This window comes from Otolemur garnettii, unplaced genomic scaffold (assembly GCF_000181295.1).
Source record: "Otolemur garnettii isolate 467f Iridium unplaced genomic scaffold, OtoGar3 scaffold00017, whole genome shotgun sequence".
NCBI classification, from domain to species: domain Eukaryota; kingdom Metazoa; phylum Chordata; class Mammalia; order Primates; family Galagidae; genus Otolemur; species Otolemur garnettii.
Window position 1 is genome coordinate 2,001,623 of NW_003852412.1, and position 23,544 is coordinate 2,025,166.

The following is a 23,544-nucleotide window of genomic DNA, read 5'->3' on the forward strand; positions in this document are numbered from 1 at the left end:
AGAGTTTGAGGTTGCTGTGAGTTATGACACCACTGCACTCTACGAAGGACAACATAGTAAAACTCTGTTTCAAAAAAAAAAAAAAAATGGTTTGGCACCTGTAGCTCAGCAGCTAGGGCGCCAGCCACATACACCGGAGCTGGGGGGTTTGAATCCAGCCTGGGCCTGCCAAACAACAATGACAACTACAACCAAAAAACAGCCAGGCATTGCAGCGGGCGCCTGTAGTCCCAGCTACTCAGGAGGATGAGGCAAAAGAATCACTTAAGCCCAAGAGTTTGAGGTTGTTGTGAGCTGTGACGCCAGGGCACTTTTCCCAGGGCAACATAGTGAGGCTCTGTCTCCAAAAAATAAAATAAATAAATAAATAAATACATTTTAAAAATAGGCTGGGAGTTAGTAGATAACTATTCCTGATCAACACACATTAGTTATTAAGTAGATAAAATGAGCAAGCTGTACAACCCAGTTAACAAGTTACTATCCCAAGCACAAGTAAAAGAGGTGGATATTAAGTTTTAATGTTTTCTCCACCCAGTGATAACTTATTTATTGAAAAATTACTTGAGAATTAAAGAACAATGGCATATATGGAGAGATGGTTGGGGGTGGTTGTTTGTTCTAGTTTTTTTTTTTTTTTAAGAGACAGAGTTTTACTTTGTCACCCTCACTAGAGTGCCATTGTAACTCTGATTACAACTTAGGTGATTCTCTTGCCTCAGCCTCCTGAGTTGCTGGGACTACAGGTGCCCATCACAATGCCTGGCTATTTTGTTATTGTTGTTACAGTCTGGCCAGGGCCAGGTTCGAACTGGCCACCCTTGGTATATGGAACCGGCACCCTACTCACTGAGCCACAAGTGCCACCCTAGTTGTTTTTTTTTTTTTTTAATTATTCTAATTCTCTCTTTTCTGTCTTATCTCACAGACTTTTATCTGGATAAAATACGGTACACCACAGAAAAATTCTCACATGCCATCACAGTGGTTCATGCCTGTAATCCTAGCACTCTGGGAGGCTAAGGCAGTGGATTGCTTGAGCTCAGGAGGTTCAAGACCAGCCTTGAAGGAGCCAAAAGGAGACCCCATCTCTACTAAAACCAGAAAAACTAACCAGGTATTGTGGCATGAGCCTGTATTCCTAGCTACTCAGGAGGCTGAGGCAAGAGAATTGCTCAAGCCTAAGAGATTGAGGTTGCTGTGAGCTATGATACCACAGCACTCTGTCCCTCCCCCTCCGAAAAGAATAAATTCTCACAACCTAGATAACCATAAAAGATATTTCATCAGAGTCCCTAATTAATCAATAGGCAATAAATTTGTATTGAAACTCTACTATGTATAAGACACTTTTATATTCTTTTATTTATTCTTGTTGTTGTAGAGATGGGGTCTTGATCTGTCACCAGGCCAGAGTGCAATGACACGCTCAAGTGATCCTCCCACCTTAGCCTCCAAAGTAGCATGGACTACAGGTGTGTACCACCTCACCTTGGGTAATTTTTTTAAATTTTTTGTAGACACAGGATCTCACTCTTGCTCAGGCTCCTGGCCTCAAGCAATCCTCCTGCCTTAGCCTCCCAAAGTGCTGAAATTACAGACATAAGCCACTGGGCCCAACCTCAGACACTATTTCAGATATTGAGGATTCCACAATGAAAAAGATAAAGTTTCTGGCTTTAAACACACAAAGGACCTGCAAATAAAAACAGCATTATTAAAGAAAATCAATAAGAGAGATTTTTAAAACTGGGCATATTTCTTTTTTTTGGAGACAGAGTCTTGCTCTGTTGCCCTGGGCCCAGTGATGTAGGATCATCATAACTTACAGCAACCTAAAACTCTTGGGCTCAAGCAAATCCTCTTGCCTCAGCCTCCTATGTAGCTGGGACTATAGATGCCCACCACAATGCCTAGCTAGTCTATCTATGTTTAGTAAAGACAGAGTCTCACTTTTGCTTAGGCTGGTCTCAAACTCATGAGCTCAAGTAATCCACCCACCTCAGCCTCCCAGGCACTAGGTGAGCCACCACGCCCAGCCGAAAACTGGGCACATTGATAAGACCAATTGATGTGAAGAAAGCAGTCAGATAAAATTCAGGAGAGAGGCATTCTAATAGTAGCAGCAATACACGCAAAGGCTCTGAGAAAAATGCAAGCTTAATATGCTTAAGGTACCCAACAAGCCTGATGAGGAGAGATCACAGAAAACAAAGTGTGGAGAGCAGTCAGGTACTATAAGATCACTGTTTGGAGTTTGGACTTTATTCTGGGCTACAATAAAGTAACAAGGTAACTCTTCTTTGTAGTAGCAAATAAGTGTGTGTGTAGAGAAATAATAAAATCGACATTTGAGTACCTTTAAAAAAAATAAATAACAAGGTAACATGATCTTTCCATGTACAGGATCATGCCCGTACTCCCAGAACTTTGGAAGGCCGAGGCAGGGGGATTGCTTAAGGCCAGGAATTCAAGACCAGCCTGAGCAACATAGCAAGATCCCATTGCTACAAAAAATTTTGCAACTTAGTTAAGCACAGTGGTGTGTGCCTATAGTCCCAGCTACTGAGAAAGCTGAGGCAAGAGGATCACTTGAGCCTGGGACTCTGAGGCTGCAATGAGCGTGACGAGGCCACTGCACTCCAGCCTGGGTGACAACAGTGAGACTTTGTCTCTTAAAAGAAAGAAGAAGAAAGTAATATGATCTTATATATGCTTTAGAAAGCTCACTCTGGCTTCTATGTAAAGGATCAATCTGGGTGAGGAGTTGAGTGAAGATAGGAAAACCACTTAGGAAGCTAGTGTAGTAGTCTAGTTAAGAAAAGCAGTTTGGACTAGAACTATTAAGCAAGATAGTGGTCAACACTTGGATTCACAATATACACAGAAACTAGAATTAATAGGACTGATAAGTTATAGGCACTTGTGCTAGGTATAAGAAGCAGCAAAGATGAGTCGTAGGCTTTTGACCTGAGCACTGGGTAGAAGAATGACAGTAAAATTTACGGAGATGGGAAAGATTTAAGAAGCCAGCAAGAGTTCCATAAGAAACGTTAAGTTTGAGATGCCTATGAAACATCCAAACAGAGATGAAAAGTAGTTATATATATCAGTATGGCGTTCAAACATAAACTGAAGAAATCCAGTAACACAGCTGATTCTCTGTCATAGCAGTTATTTATATTCTATAAAGTCACCACATAGACTGAATTAGCAAATACTGAATAATTGTTCATAGGGAAAATACAGGGTTTGCTTTCTGTGAACCTTTGGTCACAGTTTCATCAATCAATACATAATCTTGTTTTATGTATGTTTATGTTTTAAAAACCTTAATATACATGTTTTATTTATTACCTTTGAACTCATGCCAACAGCACAAAGTTACACTTGAATGAAGCTTATCTCACACATGTATTTTCTCTGTAAGGCTCTTTACAGCTTCATTCACTCAGGAACACTCAACAACATTTTAGTTTATATTTAGGGATCACTGCAAATAGTGCAATCACAAATGGCACAAAATACAAAAATGTAGCACTAAATAAAAAGTTTTAGCATAAGAACTAAAACAAAAAGAGCATTGCCTAATTCAACTACTACTGAGATCGTGCACATCAGGAAACTCAAATTTTTCCACTATATGTCCATGCCTATGCATGCCGAGGTCCAAGGACTGGAGAAGATGAATGTTCCAACTTAGAGAGAATGAATTCTCCCCTCCTCTAACTTTTTCTGAGACAGTCTTGCTCTATTGCCTAGGCCAGAGTGCCATGGCCTCAGCCTAGCTTGCAGCAACCTCAAACTCCTGGATTCAAGTGATCTTCTTGCCTCACCCTCCTGAATAGCTGGGAGTACAGGCACCTGCCACACTAGGCCAGATAATTTTTCTATTTTTAGTAGAGACAGGGTCTCACTCTTGCTCACCTGGTTTTGAACTCCTGACTTCAAGCAATCCTCCCACCTTGGCCTCCCAGGGTGCTGGGATTATAGACATGTGCCACTGCACCTGGCCCCCCATGTATTTGTTCTATTCATACCCTGAAATATTGGATGGTATCCACCCACACTGGTGACCATGATCCTCTTTACTCAGTCTATAGATTCAAATGCTAATCTCTTCTGAAAACATCCATACAGACACACCCAGGGATATTTTACTAGCTATATGGGCACCTGTTAGCCCAGTCAAGTTGGCAAAAGTAGCCATCACAGTGACATACACAAAAGCCTGAGTGCAGTGTGCTGAAGACAGAATGAGAGCATGGAGATGAGACAGGAACTAGAAGGGGCTTTGCAGAGGAAGGACTGTGACATGGATGGGAGCTGGAATGAAACAGTGGGTAAGCAGGTGATTCCAGTGGATGACTGTTTTATGACCTTTTCACACACTAGTCATTATTATCTAATAGAGATGGAAAAACTAATATTATGGAAGACAAAGGGGATAACAACAATTTTAAAGTCCTGCAGAAGGCTAAAAAGGAGTGAGATTTTAAAGCCTGAGTTAAAGGGATAGTCTTAAATAAGAACCTTTCCATTTTAACAGGAAAAAACACATTCTGTATAGATACAAATGCAGGTAGACTGGTAGATTTAGAAGAAGAAAGATGAGTTCATTTTCTTCAAAATGCATGTATTGCTCGATGAAATGTAAAGCAATGTCATTGGCTGATCGTCACCACGGAGAGGGAAGTGAAATTTTAAAGGGAGAGGAGGTGTGAAATCGTCACATCAGAGAGTCAAAGGTAAACGAAAAAGGAAGTGAGTAGTACTGTCTGCCAACACTGAGTGCCCATCTGCGTTTGTGGTCGTGGACAGGCAATCAGTCTACTGAGATGGCCGTAACATTTTCCCCAGCAATTAATCACCTCACTGCCAAGTCACAGAAATTGCAGTCATTTCCCCTCTGATGTTTTATTTACCTTCTCCTTTAGTTCAGAGGATGCAATATTAGGCAGGAAATTCAAAACCAAGCCATTAGGAACAATATTTTCAATACTCCTTGGTATTACTATGAACACTCTCCCAAAACTTACCCCATCCTCCCGTAGGCCTTGCTGTACTTGGAATCAATTGCTATTGCTTTTTCACAATCCTTTATTGCATCTGTGTAGTGACCTAATTTGCTTTGAGCAGCAGCCCTAAGAGAAAAAAAAAGAGAGAGATTTTTATTACAAGCAGCTTTCAAGGTATAAATTAACATTTTCAGGTACTAATGAAACTACATTTTCATTGTCCCAACTTATAGATCATTCCCAGTCAATTTCTAAATCAAACTAAGTTAATTATACAGCCAAATGGGAAAGGAAAAAAGCTTAAAAACTTCTGTCCAGAGAAAAGAAATATGCAGGCTGCCTCTCACTGTTTACTTTGCTACGGAAAAGACAAACATGCAAGTCATACCACCAATTTACCTCCCTATTTCCTTTCTGTTATAATTAGCCCAAACTTAAAAAGGAAAACACAAGTTCATCTGGGCTTCCAGGAAGGCACACAGAATAAATGACTGCTGCCAAGTGACCACACAGAGTGCTGTGCTGTCAGCGTGTCACTTTCACGGTAGGGATCACATACAAGTAATACGCCAGTCCTCTGGACTTCCTCCCCTGCATTCACTTCTGAGGCAGAGTAAACTGCACTTCTTTCAGTCTTCCAAAAGTTCTCATACTCTTGTTTCTCAGCAAAAAGTTGAAGAAGGCAACTTTGGAAAAGGAACAGTTACATAGACAGAAATCTCTCCATCTGTGACCTCTCCTCAGTAAGGCTTCCATTACAAGGAGTAGGAAGAATTAACTCAAAGAAGATATAGGAAAGGAGAAACGCAGGCTCTAAGGTGGATGCTCAGAAAATCAAGTGGGTGCCAGCAACCAGGAAACAACAGGCATCTCCTGAATCAGACAAGAGGGCCCAAGTGTGGTGAGCACTTCTTAGGTTTCTCACAGCTACAAAGGAGGATGCTATGCTGCAGGCCCTCTGCCTCAAATGCTGTAACTCCAAGACCTGGTATCCTTTCTATTAACAAAGGCAAGGAAGCACTTTCTGAAAAATGCTGCTTGTGAGCCCAGAAATTAACTTAGGCTCCTTCATGTTCTTGAGTTTATAGACAAAGGTCCCAGGGTACTTCAGACTCTCACTCCCTGCTCCTCTCCTACTGCAGTCTGAGAAGCACTACTTTTATCTTTGCTACCTTTATTCTTCTCTCTTTACCCACAATTGTTGTTTTAATTGTCCTAAAAACATTCTGTTAAACCACCCAGTGAACCATTTCTCTTCCTTGAAATTAATCAATGGTCACTTCTTTCAGGGTCCTAAAAAGCACACATGAAAACAATAGGACTGATTAAAACACTATCTATCTTCAAGTATCAGTTAGAGTCCTCCCTGATACTTAGCATTTCTTATGTATCTTCTAATCTCTGTCAATGGAACTATAGATTAGGACTACCTAACACCACTTTTTTTTTTTTTTTTTTGAGACAATCTCACTTTGTCATCCTCGGCAGCTCAGGCTAGTGTCAAACTCCTGAGCTCAAGCAATCCACCTGCCTCAGCTTCCCAGAGTGCTGGGATTTCACACATGAGCCACCACACTCAGCCCTAATACTGCCTTTTATATCACATCAAATTTATTATTGTACCCCACAAAATACTGAATGTGCATAATAATAGATCGATTATTTGTTAGGTATCCATGAACAGAATTGCTATGTAAAACCTGGACAGAAGAAGCTAAAAGTTATACTGCCAATTCTGAAAGTTGAACCTGGGAATATAAACCTACCAAAATTTCTCTAAGAATTAACCCACCTTTTCCCACTAATGGGAAAAGACAGAGAAACAGACGTTTAGTTCTGATCAACAGGAAGATCCTGAGAGATTCTCATCAGAGCCTGCTTCCACAAAGCAAATGAATATGTGACTCTGGGTAACTGACATTTTCCCAGCTAATGCAAGGACTCCAGATCAATAAGCACATTTTAAAGTTCTACTGCATAAGGAGCACAACTTTCCAGACAAGCACAAGGCTTCCTTCTAGAGACCAGTCTTGTAAAGTTTATGTACAGACTCAGAAATTAGGTTTCAAGGAAACACATACTTACGCTCAAGTTGGCCTTCTAAGCCACAGTACTTTCAGAAAAGTACTTAGTAACAATAGGAAAGGAATAAGGTATTGCCTCAGCGCAAGCTTCATTTCCTACCACTATAGAAAGCTCTCCTTTGTGGGTAATTTTAGTCCATAGAGCCAGCAAGATGGCCTCAGAGGCCTCAAATCCCCAGGTCTGTTCTGTCCTCTGTTTGAGTTGCTTGAAAGAAAACAGTTCAGAATTAAGGCCTTGAATCCTGCTAACTCAGGAAGTTGGCCCTGGCTTTACAACTACCAAACCAATTCCAAGAACTAACATTTACTGAGAGGAAAGAAGTTCAATAGCCTAAACTTTCAGACAGATATGTTTTTGGTTTTGTTTTGAGACAGTTTCACTCAGTTGCCCAGGATACAGTACTGTGGAGTCAGCCTAGTTCACAGCAACCTCAGAATCCTGGGCACAAGCAATCCTCCTGCCTCAGTCTCCAGATTAGCTAGGACTATAGGTATCCACCAGAATGTCCATCTAATTTTTTTTATTTTTAGTAGATCTGGCTGGTCTTGAACTCCTGAGTTCATAGGATCCTCCTGCCTTGGCCTCTCAGAGTGCTAGGCAGGCTTGAGCTACTGTGCCCCACTAGATTTTTTTTTTTTTTAAATACAGGGTCTCCTGGCTCGGCGCCTGTAGCTTAGTGGTTGGGGCACCAGCCACATGCACCAGGGCTGGTGGGTTGGAACACAGGAGTTGTGGTAGAGGCCTATAGTCCCAGCTACTTGGGAAGCTGAGGCAAGAGTATTGCTTAAGCCCAAGAGTTTGAGGTTACTATAAGCTGTGATGCCATGACACTCTATAGCAGGCTACATAGTAAGACTCTGTCTCAAAAAAAAAAAAAAAAAATTACAGGGTGTCTCTCTGTTGCCAAGGCTAGAGTACAGTGGCATCATCTTAGCTCAGTACAACCTCAAACTTCTGGGCTCAAATGATTATCCTACCTCAGCCTCCCAAGTAGCCTGGACTACAGGTATGTACCACCATGCCTGGTCAATTTTTAACAATTCTTTTGTAGGATCAGTTTTACTATTATCCAGGCTGGTCTCCAACTCCTGGCCTCAAAAAATCCTCCAACCTTGGCATCCCAAAGTGTTAGGACGCCAATGCACCCAACATAAGACAGATTTATTTATTTATTTATTTTGAGACAGAGTCTCACTTTGTCACCCTCAGTAGAGTGCCAGGGTATCATAGCTCACAGCAACCTCAAACTCATGGGCTCAAGAAATTCTCTTGCCTCAGCCTCTCAAGTAGCTGGGACTACAGGCACCTGCCACTACACCCAGCTTTTTTTTTTTTTTTTAGAAGTGGGGTCTTGCTCTTGCTGAGGCTGGTCTCAAACCCATGAGCTCAGGCAATCCACCAGCTTTGGCCTCCAGAGTGCTATAATAGGCATGAGCCAATGTGCCCAGCCTAGAGACAGATTTATTTTTAATGATTTTATCACATATTATAGGCATAGCCACTTCAGGGGTAGGAGGGCAACTTGTCCAGAAAGTAAGGGTAAGATAGGCCTGGAGCCTGATCTATCACTAATATTTCACTTCTGTAAATCTGATAAAGGTGATATTATACAACTGCTTAAATCTGATCCTGTAAGTATGTGGAACTAGTGAACAGAAAGCAAGAGTTAGATGATAGATTTCACGTTTTAGAAAGAGCCTTTTGGCAAAAGACAGCAGTGGAGAGTGCAGTTAGACATGCACTAGCTTAGCAAAAGTTACGAACTTCGACTGAAAAAGTAGGGAATAAATCAGCTCTCTGAGAGTTACATGGAAAAAAGGAAGCACAGAGAAAGACATCCTGGTTTCTGGCTTCCAATAATGACAGTAAGATAAGGAATGAAGCACAGAGGATCAGATTCAGAAAGAAGAGTGGGTGTAAGAAAAGAGGATGGCTGTGTTTCAATCCTAACAGCTTCAGATCACAAACTGTAAGCTAGGGTGAAAGCAGATTTGTGCAGCTCACAAAAGGAAGAGGAGAGGCGTCTGAGCCTTGGAGACCAGGAAAGGAAAGAGAAGCCAGGCTATATTTGAATCTTCTGTGAGATGAAGCCAAACTTGCCGACATCTGAACAGAATAACAATGTGGTCTGTGCTCTCTGCCTCTGCTGTCTGGTTATCAGGGCATAACTAATGAAATTTCAGTAGAACAATACAGCTAAAGTCGCCACATTTTCAGACACGCTCGCTTTCTTTACCTTATTAAAACAAAAATATGAGTATTATGTTCTACTTTTATATAAAATAAGGCAGAAAAACCAAGTTATCTTGCATTTCTCATATGCATATTTATAGCAAAAACCTACTCTTACAACTAAAAAAGTCTTACATTGTTTCTAAAAGAAACAAATACTCAAGTCTAAGACTGACTATTCTAAGGACTTTCTATATATTATCACTCATTATAACCACCCTTCAAAGTAGTTAGTATCTTTATTTTACACGTGAGGAAATTGAGGCTCAGAAAGATGAAGTGACCGTCCAAGATCCCAGACAGCCTCCAGGGCACAAGAGGTCTTCCCGCTCCCCATCTTCCAGATGCGGCATTGAAAAGCAAGCACAAGAAGACAGTTGCAACACAGTGGGACACACTGCCTCCCCCAGGCCAATGGGAGAGCTGAGATTCAACTCCACGTTAACTAACAAACCATGTTCAAATCCCAGTAGCTGACTACAAACTGTTCTAGAGGAAGAAGAAAACAAAATGCAAAATAATAAGGTCTCTGTTCCCCTCTTCTCAGAGTTAAGACAGTTAGCTACATGCTGTCATTAGCATTCCTTGTTACAATGGCCTGACACTTCTTGATTCTGCCTGTTCAACTATTCTCTCCAACCTAAAATGCCATCCTCTTTCCCCTTTCTCTCCAGATTCTACTGGTTCTTCAAATCTAACTCAAGTTCCTCATCATCTGAGAGGCCTTTCAGGCAAACTCCCTCCATCATACTCACCTTCATTTAAATTTTATTCCAGTTACTGCCATAAGTCATTCAACCATCCATCCACCTGTGAAGCATAAGCCTACTATGGCCAAGGTAATATACTCAGCACTGAAATTGTGCAAAAGAAATAGAAGCATCATGTTGTGCAGGGACAGAAGACACAGAAAATTGCTATTCATTTCATATTAAAAAGGAGTGGAAGTGTTTTAGACCTATACTCACTCATTTGTTGTTTTGTGTATAAAACTGTTTTGTGAATGTCTAGTTGCTTCAACATCACTGGAAATGTCTTTCTTTTTTTCTTTTCTTTTTTTTCTTTTTTTTTTTTTTTAAGAGATGAGGTTTGGCCTGGCACAGTGGCTCATACCTGTAATCCTAGCACTCTGGGGGGCTGAGGCAGGTGGATAGTCTGAGCTCAGGAGTTCATGACCAGCCTGAGCAATAGTGAGACCCTTTTTGAGTCTCTACTAAAAATAGAAAAAACTAGCCAGGTGTCATGGTAGGCACTGGAGGCTGAGGCAAGAGGACTGCTTGAGCCCAAGAGTTTGAGGTTGCTGTGAGGTATGATGACGCCGTAACATTTTACCTAGGGTGATGGAGTGAGACTGTGTCTCAAAAGAAAAAAAGGAGAGATGAGGTCTTGCTCTGTCCCAAGCCTGGAGTTCAGTGATTATATCAGCTTGATATAATCACAGGTCACTGCAGCCTCAGTCTCCTGGGCTCAAGTGATCCTTATGCCTAAACCTCCCAAATAGATCATGCTCAGCTAATTTGTCTTCAGTCTATTGTAGAGATGGGAGTCTCACTACATCACCAGGCTGATCCTCAAGCAATCCTCCCACCTTGGCCTAACAAAGTGCTGGGATTATAGGCCTGGCCTAGGAACATCTCCTGTTTTTTTATAGCCTTCTACTCATCCAAAAAAAAAACTGGCTGAACTCCTTGAAGCACAATGTTTGGTGTTACAAGGGATACAAACAGATATAAGCCCCAATCACTTCCCTTCACCTAAAGAAATAAAACAAATATTCAGGATGGGCATGGTCAAAAAAATTCCTGTAAGGCAGAACATATGATAAGTGTCTGATAAAACATGATAAACCTTCATAAATGTTATATATTGTGGCAAGTGTTAAAACTATAGAAAAAAAAATACATAACAGGTTTTCAAGGAAGGACTCAGGCTTCGCATGTATCTCAGATGAGCCTCAGCTACCAACAGGCTCCTTAAAGGCCAAGACAGAAGATGATTACTAGGAAAGAAAGTCTCATAGTTAAGAAATGTGCCAACTGATCATTTTCTAACAAATAAAAAAGTTACTTCTATAAAAAGTAAATTTTGTTTCATCCTAGTAAGTTTAGTATATGAAAAATATTTTGATTAGTAATAAAACTATGAGGATGAATGTTAAAAGGAAGATTTAGATCTACTATTCTGAGTCTCCAATTCTTAGCAACCAGTTGTCTCAGAAAAATGGCAAGGACAGTTGGCAAGACTACAGACTACTGAGATATTTAGAGCTACTAGAGTTACAAAAAACCCAAAATGATCCTAAAGTTTTAGTCACTATTTGTATTAAATATACCAAATAACCTTTTCTAGTTATTTAATACTAAATAGCATTCTCTATTTCTGAAATTTCCAGGGGAAAAGATACTATTTAAATGCAAAACAGAAGCACAATTATCGATTTTAGCTTAACAATGAACAAAAAGCAAGCATAGATATTGCCAAGAGTTTCCTCCACTACAAGCACTAGTGAACGTGAACTATTCATGAACATTAACCTCATTAAAAATAAAGTACAATATTTAGGCTCACATTTTTCATATTCATACTTAAAAGCACATAGTTTACTGTACTCAATAAACTATTTTCTGATAAAATATGTTTCTAGACATAGCATTTCATGACACTAAAGTGTATTTATTTCAAGATTTCATATGCTAAATTAAAACATTATGTACAGTCATCTGATGATAGGGAATAAAACTCCAACATCAAACCACAGGGTGGGAAATTCATTCTCCCCAAATTATTTGGATCATCTCTTTTTCTCAGTTAGCTTGATGAAACAGGCTAATAAAGTGACTTTTTGTGAAGAGAGAAAATAAAGGTTTCCCATATGGCCAGTTAAACTCCTTAAGTATCCAATCCTTCCACAAATACCAACTATAAATTCTGGACAAAATACAAAATAAATTTTTTTGAAAACTAGAAGCAGCCTAGGTGACCATAAATAGGAAAATGGCTAAGCAACTTAGGATGCATTCAAACAATAAAATATACAGAACAATAAAAAAGATTGAACTGCTGATACATAAACAACACAGCAGAATGTCAAAACCAATACAGAGCAGAAAAAGTCCTACACAGAAAAATATGTGTGATTTCTTTCATGTGAAATTCTAAAAGGGATGAATCCAATGTGTGGTGGAAAAAAAACAAAACAGGCTTGGCGCCTGTGGCTCAAGTGGCTAAGGCGCCAGCCATGTACACCCAAGGTGGCGGGTTCGAATCCAGCCCGGGCTCGCCAAACAACAATGACGGCTGCAACCAAAAAATAGCCGGGCGTTGTGGCGGGCGCCTGTGGTCCCAGCTACTCGGGAGCCTGAAGCAGGAGACTTGCTTGAGCCCAGGAGTTGGAGGTTGCTGTGAGCTGAGATGCCACAGCACTCTACCCAGGGGGACAGCTTGAGGCTCCTGTCTCAAAAAAAAAAAAAAAAGAAAAAAACAAAACAGTGGTTGCCTCTGGTATATATGTCATAGGCAACTGACTATGAAGGGACAAAAGGAACTTCCTGGACATAATTTTCAATTCTTTGAATAAGGATTTAGGTTACAGGGGTGTATATATTGGTCAAAACTCAGTGAAAGTACAGCTAAGATTTGTGCATTTTCTTATATACAAATTTTACCTCAAAAGAAAAAAACATAAATGCTGAACTGGAGTTAATGACACGGATGCTATGTATGAAGGGGGAAAGTATACTAATGGATGCAATTCGCTTTATTCATTTTATTTATTTTTTCTTTTTTTTTGAGACAGAGTCTCACTATGTCACCCTTGGTAGAGTACTGTGGCATCATGGCTCACAGCAACCTCAAACTCTTGGGCTTAAGCTATTCTCTTACCTCAGCCTCCCAAGTAGCTGGGACTATACGCACCCCCAAAATGCTCAGCTATTTTTTTGTTGTAGTTGTCATTGTTGTTTGGCAGGCCCGGGCCCAGTTCGAACCCACCAGCCCCGGTGTATATAGCTGGCTCCCTAGCTGCTGAGCTACAGGCACCAAGCCTGCTATTTGCTTTAAAAATCATCAATAATAAGATGGAAGAATGAACGGATACAGGCACAGATAGGTAGATAAAAATGTGATATAGTCTGGGCAAGGTGGCTCAAATCTGTAATCGTAGCCCTTTTTGAGGCTAAGGCAGGAGGACTGCTTGAGCTTAGTAGTTCAGGAGACCAGCCTGAGCAAGAGCTAGACTGCCTTCTCTACATGATAGAAATTAGCCAGGCTTGGTAGTACCTATAGTTCCAGCTACTCAGGAGGCTGAGGCAGGAGGATCACTTGAGTCTCGTAGTTTGAGGTTGCAGTGAGCTATGATGAGGCCATTGCACTCTACCCTAGGCAATAGAAGACTCTTTCTCAAGAAAAAACAACAAAAAAAAAAAAAAAAGAAAGAAAGAAAGGAAAAGGATGAAGAGAAGAGGAAATAAATTAAAATAAAAGAAAGAAAAAGAAAGGGAAAAGGGAAAGGAAAGGAAAGGGAAATGAAAAGATAAAAATTGTGGTATAACAAATATACTAAAATAGTAAAGGCAAAATCTAGGTGAGTATTCACTGTAAAATTTTTCAGCTTTGAAAATTTTCAGAATAAAAAGCTGGAGACAAAAGAAATGACACTGAAGAAGAAAAGTTCTATCAGATTAACATTATTTTCCTTTTTTTTTTTTTTTTTTTGAGAGAGAGTCTCACTCTGATGCCCTGACTCGAATGCCTTAGCATTATAGTTCACAGCAACTTTGAGTTCTTGGGCTCAAGAGATCCTCTTGCCTCCATTTTTCTATTTTAAGTACAGATAGGGTCTTGCTCTTGCTCAGGCTGGTCTTGAACTCCTGAGTTCAAGTGATCCAGCTGCTTCAGTCTCCCAAAGTGGTAGCATCAGGCTTGGCTAACATTATTCCCTTTTTAACAAGGTTACTACTAGACTAGTAAATCAGAGGAAAAAAATTTGCAATATATTTGGACCTTGATGAATATGTATCTCTCTTCTTATTCTGATCAAAGCAAAAAACTGGCTACATAAAGAATAATGATAATAACGATTACTTGTGTATAACACTCTTTACTAGACACTTTTGTAGGACTTTACATTTAATAACTATTTGCTCTCCATAATAACCCTATGAGGTAATTATTACTATTACCTCCAGAAGGTAATCTACCAAGGATGACATAGTGAGACTCTGTCTTAAAAAAAAAAGAATAAATTTGACTACATAAATATTTAAAACTTTAACATCTGAAAAACATTAAAAGGCAAGTAAGCTGTACAAACAGGATAAAGGGTTATATCATTCATCTAGGGTTATGCTGTCCAATATATCACAGTAGCCATTAAGCCAAATGTGGCTATTTACATTGATTTTTTTTTTTGGAGACTCAAGCTGTCGTCCTGGGTAGAGTGCCGTGGAGTCACAGCTCACAGCAACCTCTAACTCTTGGACTTAAGCAATATTCTGCCTCAGCCTCCCAAATAGCTGGGACTACAGGCATTTAAACATTAAAAATTTAGTTCCTCAATTCCACTAGCCACATTTCAAGCGCTGAATACCCAGTGTGGCTAGTAGCTCCTGTGTTAGTACAGTTGTATTAATAGAACATTTCTATCATTGTAGAAGTTCTACTGAAACTTGAATGTATAAAATAGAATAATTTAGTTCAGGGACTGTATTACATAAGGTGATAAAACTGCTGAAAAGTCAAACAGGAAGTTGTACAAGAATCCAGAGAGGGGCCAAGCGCGGGGGCTCATGCCTATAATCCCAGTACTCTGGGAGGACGAGGCGGGTAGACTGCCTGAGTTCACAGGTTAGAGACCAGCCTGAGCCAGAGCGAGACCCCACCTCTAGAAATATCCAGGTGCTGTGGTGGGCACCTGTAGTCCCAGCTGCTAGGAGTCTGAGGCAAGAGAATCACTTGAGCCCAAGAGTTTGAGGTTGCTGTGAGCTGTGATGCCACAGCACTCTACCAACAGCAACAAAGTGAGACTCTGTCTCAAAAGAATCAAGAGAGTCACAAGAAGCTAATACCAATCCTTTGACAAAAGGACAAAGTACAGAGGCTAAAACCCAAAGGTTGTGTGGCAAAAGCTGAAACCACAGTAGGTGTATAGAGTAGGAGTGGGAAGAAAAGGATGAGAAGCAGCACCTGCTGAATATACCATGTGATATAAAAAAGAAGAAAATGGGGGAAGAAAAAATATTCAGATTGCTCTATTCCTTTTACCTTCTAATCTCCTGCCAGTACCTTCATGGCTGAACCCAGACAAAAGAAAGGGGACAAAGGAATCTGGCAAATGCAGCCTAGAGGGGTCACATCCCTACTAAAAAGGGCAGCGCCAAGAAAGAAAGAGAAGTCTGAGATCGAACATGCTAAGGTCGGGTGCAGGTACCCTTCTGGCTGAGTCCTCATGTGGCAGGACCAAGGAAGCGCTCAGGAGAGTGTTTTACAAGGGCCCTAATCCCGTTTATGAGTGCTCTGTCCTTGTGATCTGATCACCTCCCAAAGATCCCTCCTCCAAAGAACATCACACTGGGGATTACATTTAAAATTCATCTCAAGGCTGGGTGCGGTGGTTCATGCCTTTCTGTAATCTTAGCACTTTGGGAGGCTGAGGTGGGTGGATTGCACAAGTTCAAGACCAGCCTGAGCTACTACTAAAAACAGAAAAACTGAGGCAAGAGGATGGCTTAACCCCATGGTTGCTGTGAGCAATGATGGCACAGCACTCTATCCAAGGTGACGGCTTGAGACTCTGTCTCAAAAAAATAAAAAATAAATAAATAGAAATTCACCTCAGAATTTAAGGGGGACATAACCGTTCAGCCTATATAGTAAGGTACACATTGAAAATTTAGGAGTAAAAAACCCACAAAAGGTTAACACTTGAAAAATGTCCAACCTCACCAGTGAATTAAATTGGAGCAATTAATAGAAAAATAATATTAAATGAACAATAATAAATAGTTTCAGTACTTAGTGCTGATAAAGACTTTGGCCAAAACAGATGCCCTCTTTCTTTCTTTCTTTTTTTTTTTTTTTTGAGACAGAGCCTCAAGCTATCCCCCTGGGTAGAGTGCCATGGCATCACAGCTCACAGCAACCTCCAACTCCTGGGCTCAAGCGAGTCTCTTGCCTCCGCCTCCCAAGTAGCTGGGACTACAGGCGCCCGCTACAACGCCCGGCCATTTTTTGGTTGCAGCCATCATTGTTGTTTGGCAGGCCCAGGCTGGGGATTCGAACCTGCCACCTTAGGTGTATGTGGCTGGTGCCTTAGCCACTTGAGCCACAGGCGCTGAGCCAACAGATGCCCTCTTGTGGGGGGAATTAATTTTCACAGTATTTTCAAAAAAGTTAGAACAATTTTGCAATTTACATCAATAGTATTTTTTTTTATTTTTTTTATTAAATGATAGCTGTATACATTAATGCAAACATGGGGTACAGTGCAGTGTTTTCATATCCAATTTGAAATATTTTCATCAAACTGGTTAACATAGACTTTGTGACATTTACTTAGTTATTGTGTTAAAACATTTATACTCTAGTTCTAGAAAAGTTCACTTGTACCCTTGTTAGACAGACCATATAGGTGATCTTTCCAGTCACCCTCATCAATAGTATTTTAAATGTTTATACTTTTAGTGCATTTCCAGGGATAAAGCCAAAGTCCAGAAAATGTGAAACATGAAAATAATTTTTAGAAACACAGATGTTCATTGAAGCTTTATAATACTGAAAAAAAAATGGAAATAACTTTAATGTGCACCAGTACATCAAAAGGTAAGTAAATCATTGAGAGCCCCTAACCCAAATGCTTAAGAACTGTAAACCTGGTGGTGCCCGTAGCTCAGTGGTTAGGGCACCGGCCACATATACGCAAGCTGGAGGGTTCGAACCCAGCCCAGGCCAGCTAAACAACAATGACAACTGCAACAAAAAAAAAAGCCAGGAGTTGTGACAGGTGCCTTTAGACCCAGCTACTCAGGCGGCTGAGGCAAGAGAATCACGTAAGCCCAAGAATTAGAGGTTGCTGTGAGCTGTGACATCATAGTGCTCTACCAAGGGCGACATAGTAAGACTCTGTGTCAGAAAAAAAAAAAAAAAAAACTGTAAACCTGTCCCAACAGTGCTACTTTACCTGTTGCAAAAGTAAACCGCATTATTGGGATCCAACTCTATTGCCTGTGTGTAACAATCCACTGCAGCACCATAATTTTCTTCTTTCATGTGGTTATTGCCTAAAATAAAGTAACCAATGTGGACAATAAGTATGATATACAGAAAAAATATAAAGTGTAACAGATAAATTTTAATAATAGAAATACAATCATATGAAGGTTAGCTTCATGACTTTTCAGTCACACTGGTGATAAATTTTATATTATACTATACAATTGATATTCTTTAGCTCACAGTATGTTTGAATCATTTTAACAATGCAAAATCTTATAAAACTATTGTCTGTATATCTTTAAAAAGCCAGGCTTAAGTGAGTAAATGCAACAATTATGACTACCTCATGGCAAAAGTGAATCTCTTCTCACCTTCCTCATCTTCATCTCTCTCCTCCCTTTTAGAGCTGCCCCGCCTGTTCCAGATGCAACACCCTCCCTACTCACCATCTCAATCTGGACCTGGTCTTCCACTCCTTCCCTGTCAAAACACACATCTGCTGAATACCAAGCTCTTGGAACTCTGCTGTGGGTAAGCTGGTAAAACTAATCATGATAACATATTATTGGCAGATAATACTTTTATGCATTATCCCTTCCAGAGATAGATTCTTTTTAAAAGGGGATTTGGGGAAGATTAATTTCTAGAAAGATAGAATTTCAGATACCATGGCCAGCCTACAAAGTACTAATTTTCAGGAAGGGTATCTGCAGATACATCTGGCAATGATTTAGCCACGTTAACAAGAGTCAGCAAAATAAGGGATTTCCAGTGACTATCTTTTGGATTCCATTAAAAGAAAAAGAAAAGTGTCCTGTGCACTTACAAGAACCAATATTCAAAATTGAAAATATTAGTACAATTAAGTTTAGATGGAAGGACTCACATGACAAAGACCTCTATAATTCCTTCCAACTTTCTGGAAATCAGAAGCTCTCCTATAAACTCTTTTATTAACCTTGTTCTCAATAGATCATTAACTACTTAATGGGAGGAAAAGAGTGTACATTTGCAGGAAACAAAAACAAGATTAAAAGAAAGTCAGACAGATAAAAGCATCTAAAATAATATAGACACTACTGCAAATTGGGAATAAAAAAATGTACATAAACAGTGACTGCCAACAGTTTCTTTTGGGGGCTTAAAATGTTCCATAATTGATTATAGTGATGCTGTATAACTCCATGAATATAATGGAAACCAATGAATTGCACATTTTAAAGGAGTAAATTGTATGGTATAGGAATTATATCTTAATAAATCAGTTTTTTAAGAGTAAAAAAAAATTGATTTAGATTTCCTTCCCACCAAAAAAGAAATCTAAAGCCTCTAAGGAAACTGACATAATAACATAGTTTTTTATGATTAAGCAAAAAGTTAACTACATTAGCCCAGGTACTTAAATAGATTTCCATGTCAAACATTGTAACCATCCAGGATATTGAGATTTTGTGGTTCCTATTGGGATTTATTGGTTGGGTATGATTTTATTATTATTATTATTTTATTTACATATTTTTTCAGAGACAGGGTCTTGCTCTGTCACCAAGGCTATAGTACAGTGGGGCAATCATAGCTCACTGCAGCCTCAAACTCCTGACCTCAAGTGATCCTCCTGCCTCAGCCTCCCAAATAGCCAGGACTACAGGAGTGTGCCACCATAGCCAATTAATTTTTTTTCTTCTATAGCCAAGGTCTTACTATGTTGCCCAGGCTGATCTTAAACTCTTAGCCTCAAGTGATCCTCCCACCTTGACCTCCTAGCACTGGGATTACAGGCATGACCCCTTTATGGTTATTATTATTAAAACTTTATTGTATGTCTCGTCCTATAAACAAATATGACAATACAACAGTGTGTGTGTGTGTATATACCACAATTAAATATGTTAGCTATAATTTAAGTTAGTGATAAAAAGTTTCAAGTCACAAAATAATATACACAAAATTCAGGAGACAAAAATCTGTGAGAAAAGGAGATAAATGTAACAATGAAGCGTGAGTATCACATTTTATAGCTCTGTGGTAGTCTCCTAAAAATGATTTCCCTCATTTCTCACAACTCTATGAGATCCACCTATAGTTCTATGGCCTGTTGGGGAGTGAAAGCCAGTAACTGCTTGATTTATTCTATGCTTACTGCAGCTCTTCAGAAGCAAAGTGCACAAGATATTTGAAAGCACTATTCTTTCAGCCTTGATTAACACCATCAGATGAATGCATCAAATAAACGGAACATGTAGCCTGGAAAAAACTCTATGTTTCACACACTGTAGTGGCTATTTGTCTTCACGCAAATAGCAAAATCTGGATAAAAGACAATCACTTTAATTTTATATGTAACATGTCATATATGTGACAGGTTCTAGTGAAAATAAGGAATACAAAGTTTCTAGATAAGGATAAAAGAAGTAAGCGATTCGGCCTACCAGTGCTGCTGCAGTGAGCCTGGCCTTTTAAGAAACCCTACTCCTGGTTTTTCTCACATTTATTATGTAACAACAAACTCTACAGATAATGCAATCTCCCAGTGTTCCCTCTCACAGAGGAGTAAACATGAGGGACAAAAATAATGTCAATTTGCCAATTACTCAACATTATTACTAGAGCTAAACCAAAAAAGCTCCCGAAGTAAAACGTTAGCAGAGCATACACTGCATCACTGAAGATTTCACCCTCCACAAAAATCCAGGCAGGGAAAAAAATCAGATAAAATTGTTCCAGTTAGAAATTAATATATGAAAAATGCATTTGTATCTGGATGGTTTTAAATTTAAATTCTTTGAGGGATCTTGTAACTCAAATCTGGCTGCTGCTTTATTTTACATGTAATTGGTATCATTTCTTAGAGGATCTAAAAATATTGAAAACTGAGACCAGTCTATTTATTAGAAACACAGCACTTTATAAGGTAAGAAGATTATCACACAACAGTGAAAAGAAATATAATGAAGTCAGTGTTACTTAGGATTACAAAATTATCTGTCTAGGTAAGTAAGTCATGGCCTAACAGTACCATGTAACACTATGCAGCCATTACAAACAGGGACGTAGGTGTGTATTTATAGATCTAGAGAGATGACCAGACCCACAGAATAGGAAAAGCATTCTCTTTTCCACATCTACCTTTTAAAATACCAAGTAATTAAAAAAAAATGCATACACAATTGCCTTCTTCAGGGTATGAACTAAAGAAAAGCCAGAAAATAGTTCTACCTATAGCTTTTGAACACACCATTCTCCCCAGTGACTTTCTGCATAATCATAGGACAGAGAATTTACTGGCTGTCAGTCACTACTAAAGATAAGGGCTGTACCCAACAGCTTTGCAGTACAAATCTTATAGGTCTGACCCGGCTGTCCTCGATAGCTTAAGGCAGTTGACATGATAGAAAAATGGAACACAGATCCTCAACAGTGACTTCCTTATTAACACCAAAATGCTTCAAGAACCAGCTAGTCTAAAACGTAGTAATGCAGCAAGCAAATGTGATAGCTAATAAACAAGTACCATATGCACACATCAACAAATTTCAAAGAACTGCAACCACTAAATATATGAAAGTTAAAATAATACTGAAAATTCTTTTCCTCTCTTTGATTAAGCATAAAGAAAAATTTGGGATCCTATAGTACAGTTAGCAAATACAGTTACAAGTGATTAGCCATGAAATTATTTGTTCTGTGAGTATTACTCACAAGAGATCGGCTTCTCTTGAAGTCATACCCATACTGCCCACAAGTATTTCCAGGCTTTTCACTCGTCACATTCATACTGTTTCATAAATGCCACTGGATTCACTACAATTCAGTCTTGGCAGTGCAAACCAGAATCATATTGATTGACAGTTACTTTCTCCAGAGTTTCAGAAAGCTTTACTAAATAAAGTCATTTTTGTGTGAAATATTCACCTTCATCTTTTAATTGGTCAGCTTTTCCCACATCTTCAGGCACTGAGTTTGAGAGGGGCAGAACATCATTCTGAAATTAAATAAAAATTAATGCACTTCCCTTACCTATTTTGAAGACTGATCCTAGGGTATTACAAAGGAATAATAAATTATCCACATTTTAAATCACATGTAATCCCATGCCATGAAGACTTCTTACCTACTTGTATTAGAAATAAGAATGTGGAATTTTTCTAGAGGATACTAGGCAGCTGTGAATCAATTTTTTTTAAATGTACTTTCCCCATACCCAGCAATCTCACTTCATAAGCAAAAAAATGCAATCAGTATATAAAGAATCTGAATAAAAACATGATCAACAAATAGTATGTATTAGTGAAGTTTTTTGGTTTTTTGCTTTTTTTTTTTTTTTTTTTTTTGAGACAGCCTCAAGCTGTTGCCCTGGGTAGAGTGCCATGGCATCACAGCTCATGGCAACCTCCAACTCCCAGGCACAAGCGATTCTCCTGCCTCTACCTCCCAAGTAGCTGGGACTACAGGTTCCTGCCACTATGCCCGGCTACTTTTTTTTTTGGTGGCAGCCGTCATTGTTGTTTTGTGGGTCCAGACTGGATTCGAACCCTCTCAGGGGTATGTGGCTGGCACTTTAGGCACTTGAGCCATAGGAGCCGAGCCTAGTGAAGTTTCTGAAACAAAATGTTTACTATCCTATATAAGAGATACCCTGCTAAGTCAAAACCAAAGTTTACTTAAAAAAAATTTGTATCATACTATTTAAATACGTTCATACACACATACACACACAGATTAAATAACAAAGACTGGAAAGATATACACCAGAAGTAAAATTTTCAGTCTCTTCTATCTTTCCATATTGTCCAAATTTTTAAAAATATTAAGCATATATTAATTTTATTGTAAGATAAAAAAATAAAAACTAGAATTCCTGTCTTTAGTACCTACTATCATTCTCAAACCTCTTTTGCACTAATGAGGTTCAAACCAAAGGTGTTTACGAAAAACCAGTTGAAAACTCAGAAATATCTTCAGTGGCACCGGGAACACAATACATTTTTTCATTCTCAAACAACCTTATAAAAATGACATTGCCTATCAACTTGACTCTGAAGTTCATAAATAAGACTTCTTTCATTTTGAAAGAAGCATAATTTGTATCCATTGTGTTTATGTACTATATTTAAAATATACCCACCACTGCCTTTTTTTTTCTTTTAGAGAGAAGGTCTTCATCTGTTGCACAGGCTGAAGTGCAAGAGCACAATCATAACCAACTGCAAACTCCTAGGCTCAAATGATCCTCCTGCCTCAGCCTCCTGAGTAGCTGCGACTACAGGTGTACACAATCACACCCAGATGATCAATTATTGTTATTATTATTATTATAGAGATTGGGCCTCACTATGTTGCCCCATTATCCTCCTACCTCAGCCTCCCAACGTGCTAGAATGATAGGCATGCCCAGTTCCATTACCTTTGTCTTTGCTAAAGTTTTCATAAAATTGATAGATCTAACATTGGAAATACAGTTTGCTAAACCCAAATATTTACGAGTACAAATATCTGAAAAAGTATATGGGGGCTATCCATAAAATTGATAGATCTAACATTGGAAATACAGTTTGCTAAACCCAAATATTTACGAGTACAAATATCTGAAAAAGTATATGGGGGCTATCCTTGTCAAAAAAAAATCTTTCTCTATGAATCAGTTTTCCTAACCATACAATGTTGGAATAAAAAAATATAGAAATAAGGCAAGGTTTCTATATTGCACAGGCTAAAGTGCATTAGCATGGTCATAACCAACTGCAGCCTATGGAGTGCTCTGTGAGGCTGAGGTGGGAGGATCCCTTATGCTCAGGAATTCCAGACCAGCCTGAGCAAAAGCAACATCCTGACTCTTAAAAATTAGCTGGGCATCAGGGCAGGCTCTTATAGTCCCAGCTACTCTGGAGACTTGAGGTTGGAGGATCTCTTGAACACAGGAGTTTGAGGTTGCTATGAGCTAGCCTAATGCCATGGCACTCCAGCCTGGGCAATGGAATAAGACTCTATCTTCAAATAA

The 23,544-nt window shown here is 39.3% G+C and overlaps 1 protein-coding gene across 1 annotated transcript in view; it reads right to left on the reverse strand.

The window, feature by feature from the left end:
• The window catches only part of SGTB (small glutamine rich tetratricopeptide repeat containing beta), a 46,289-nt gene that overhangs the window by 9,531 nt on the left and 13,214 nt on the right, over positions 1 to 23,544 (reverse strand). The window contains exons 4-6 of the mRNA XM_003785874.2: positions 21,459 to 21,528; positions 17,512 to 17,611; positions 5,040 to 5,144 (exon numbers count right to left, since the gene is read on the reverse strand). Coding sequence (XP_003785922.1) covers positions 5,040 to 5,144; positions 17,512 to 17,611; positions 21,459 to 21,528 — 275 coding nt within the window. The remainder of the gene's footprint in view (positions 1 to 5,039; positions 5,145 to 17,511; positions 17,612 to 21,458; positions 21,529 to 23,544) is intronic.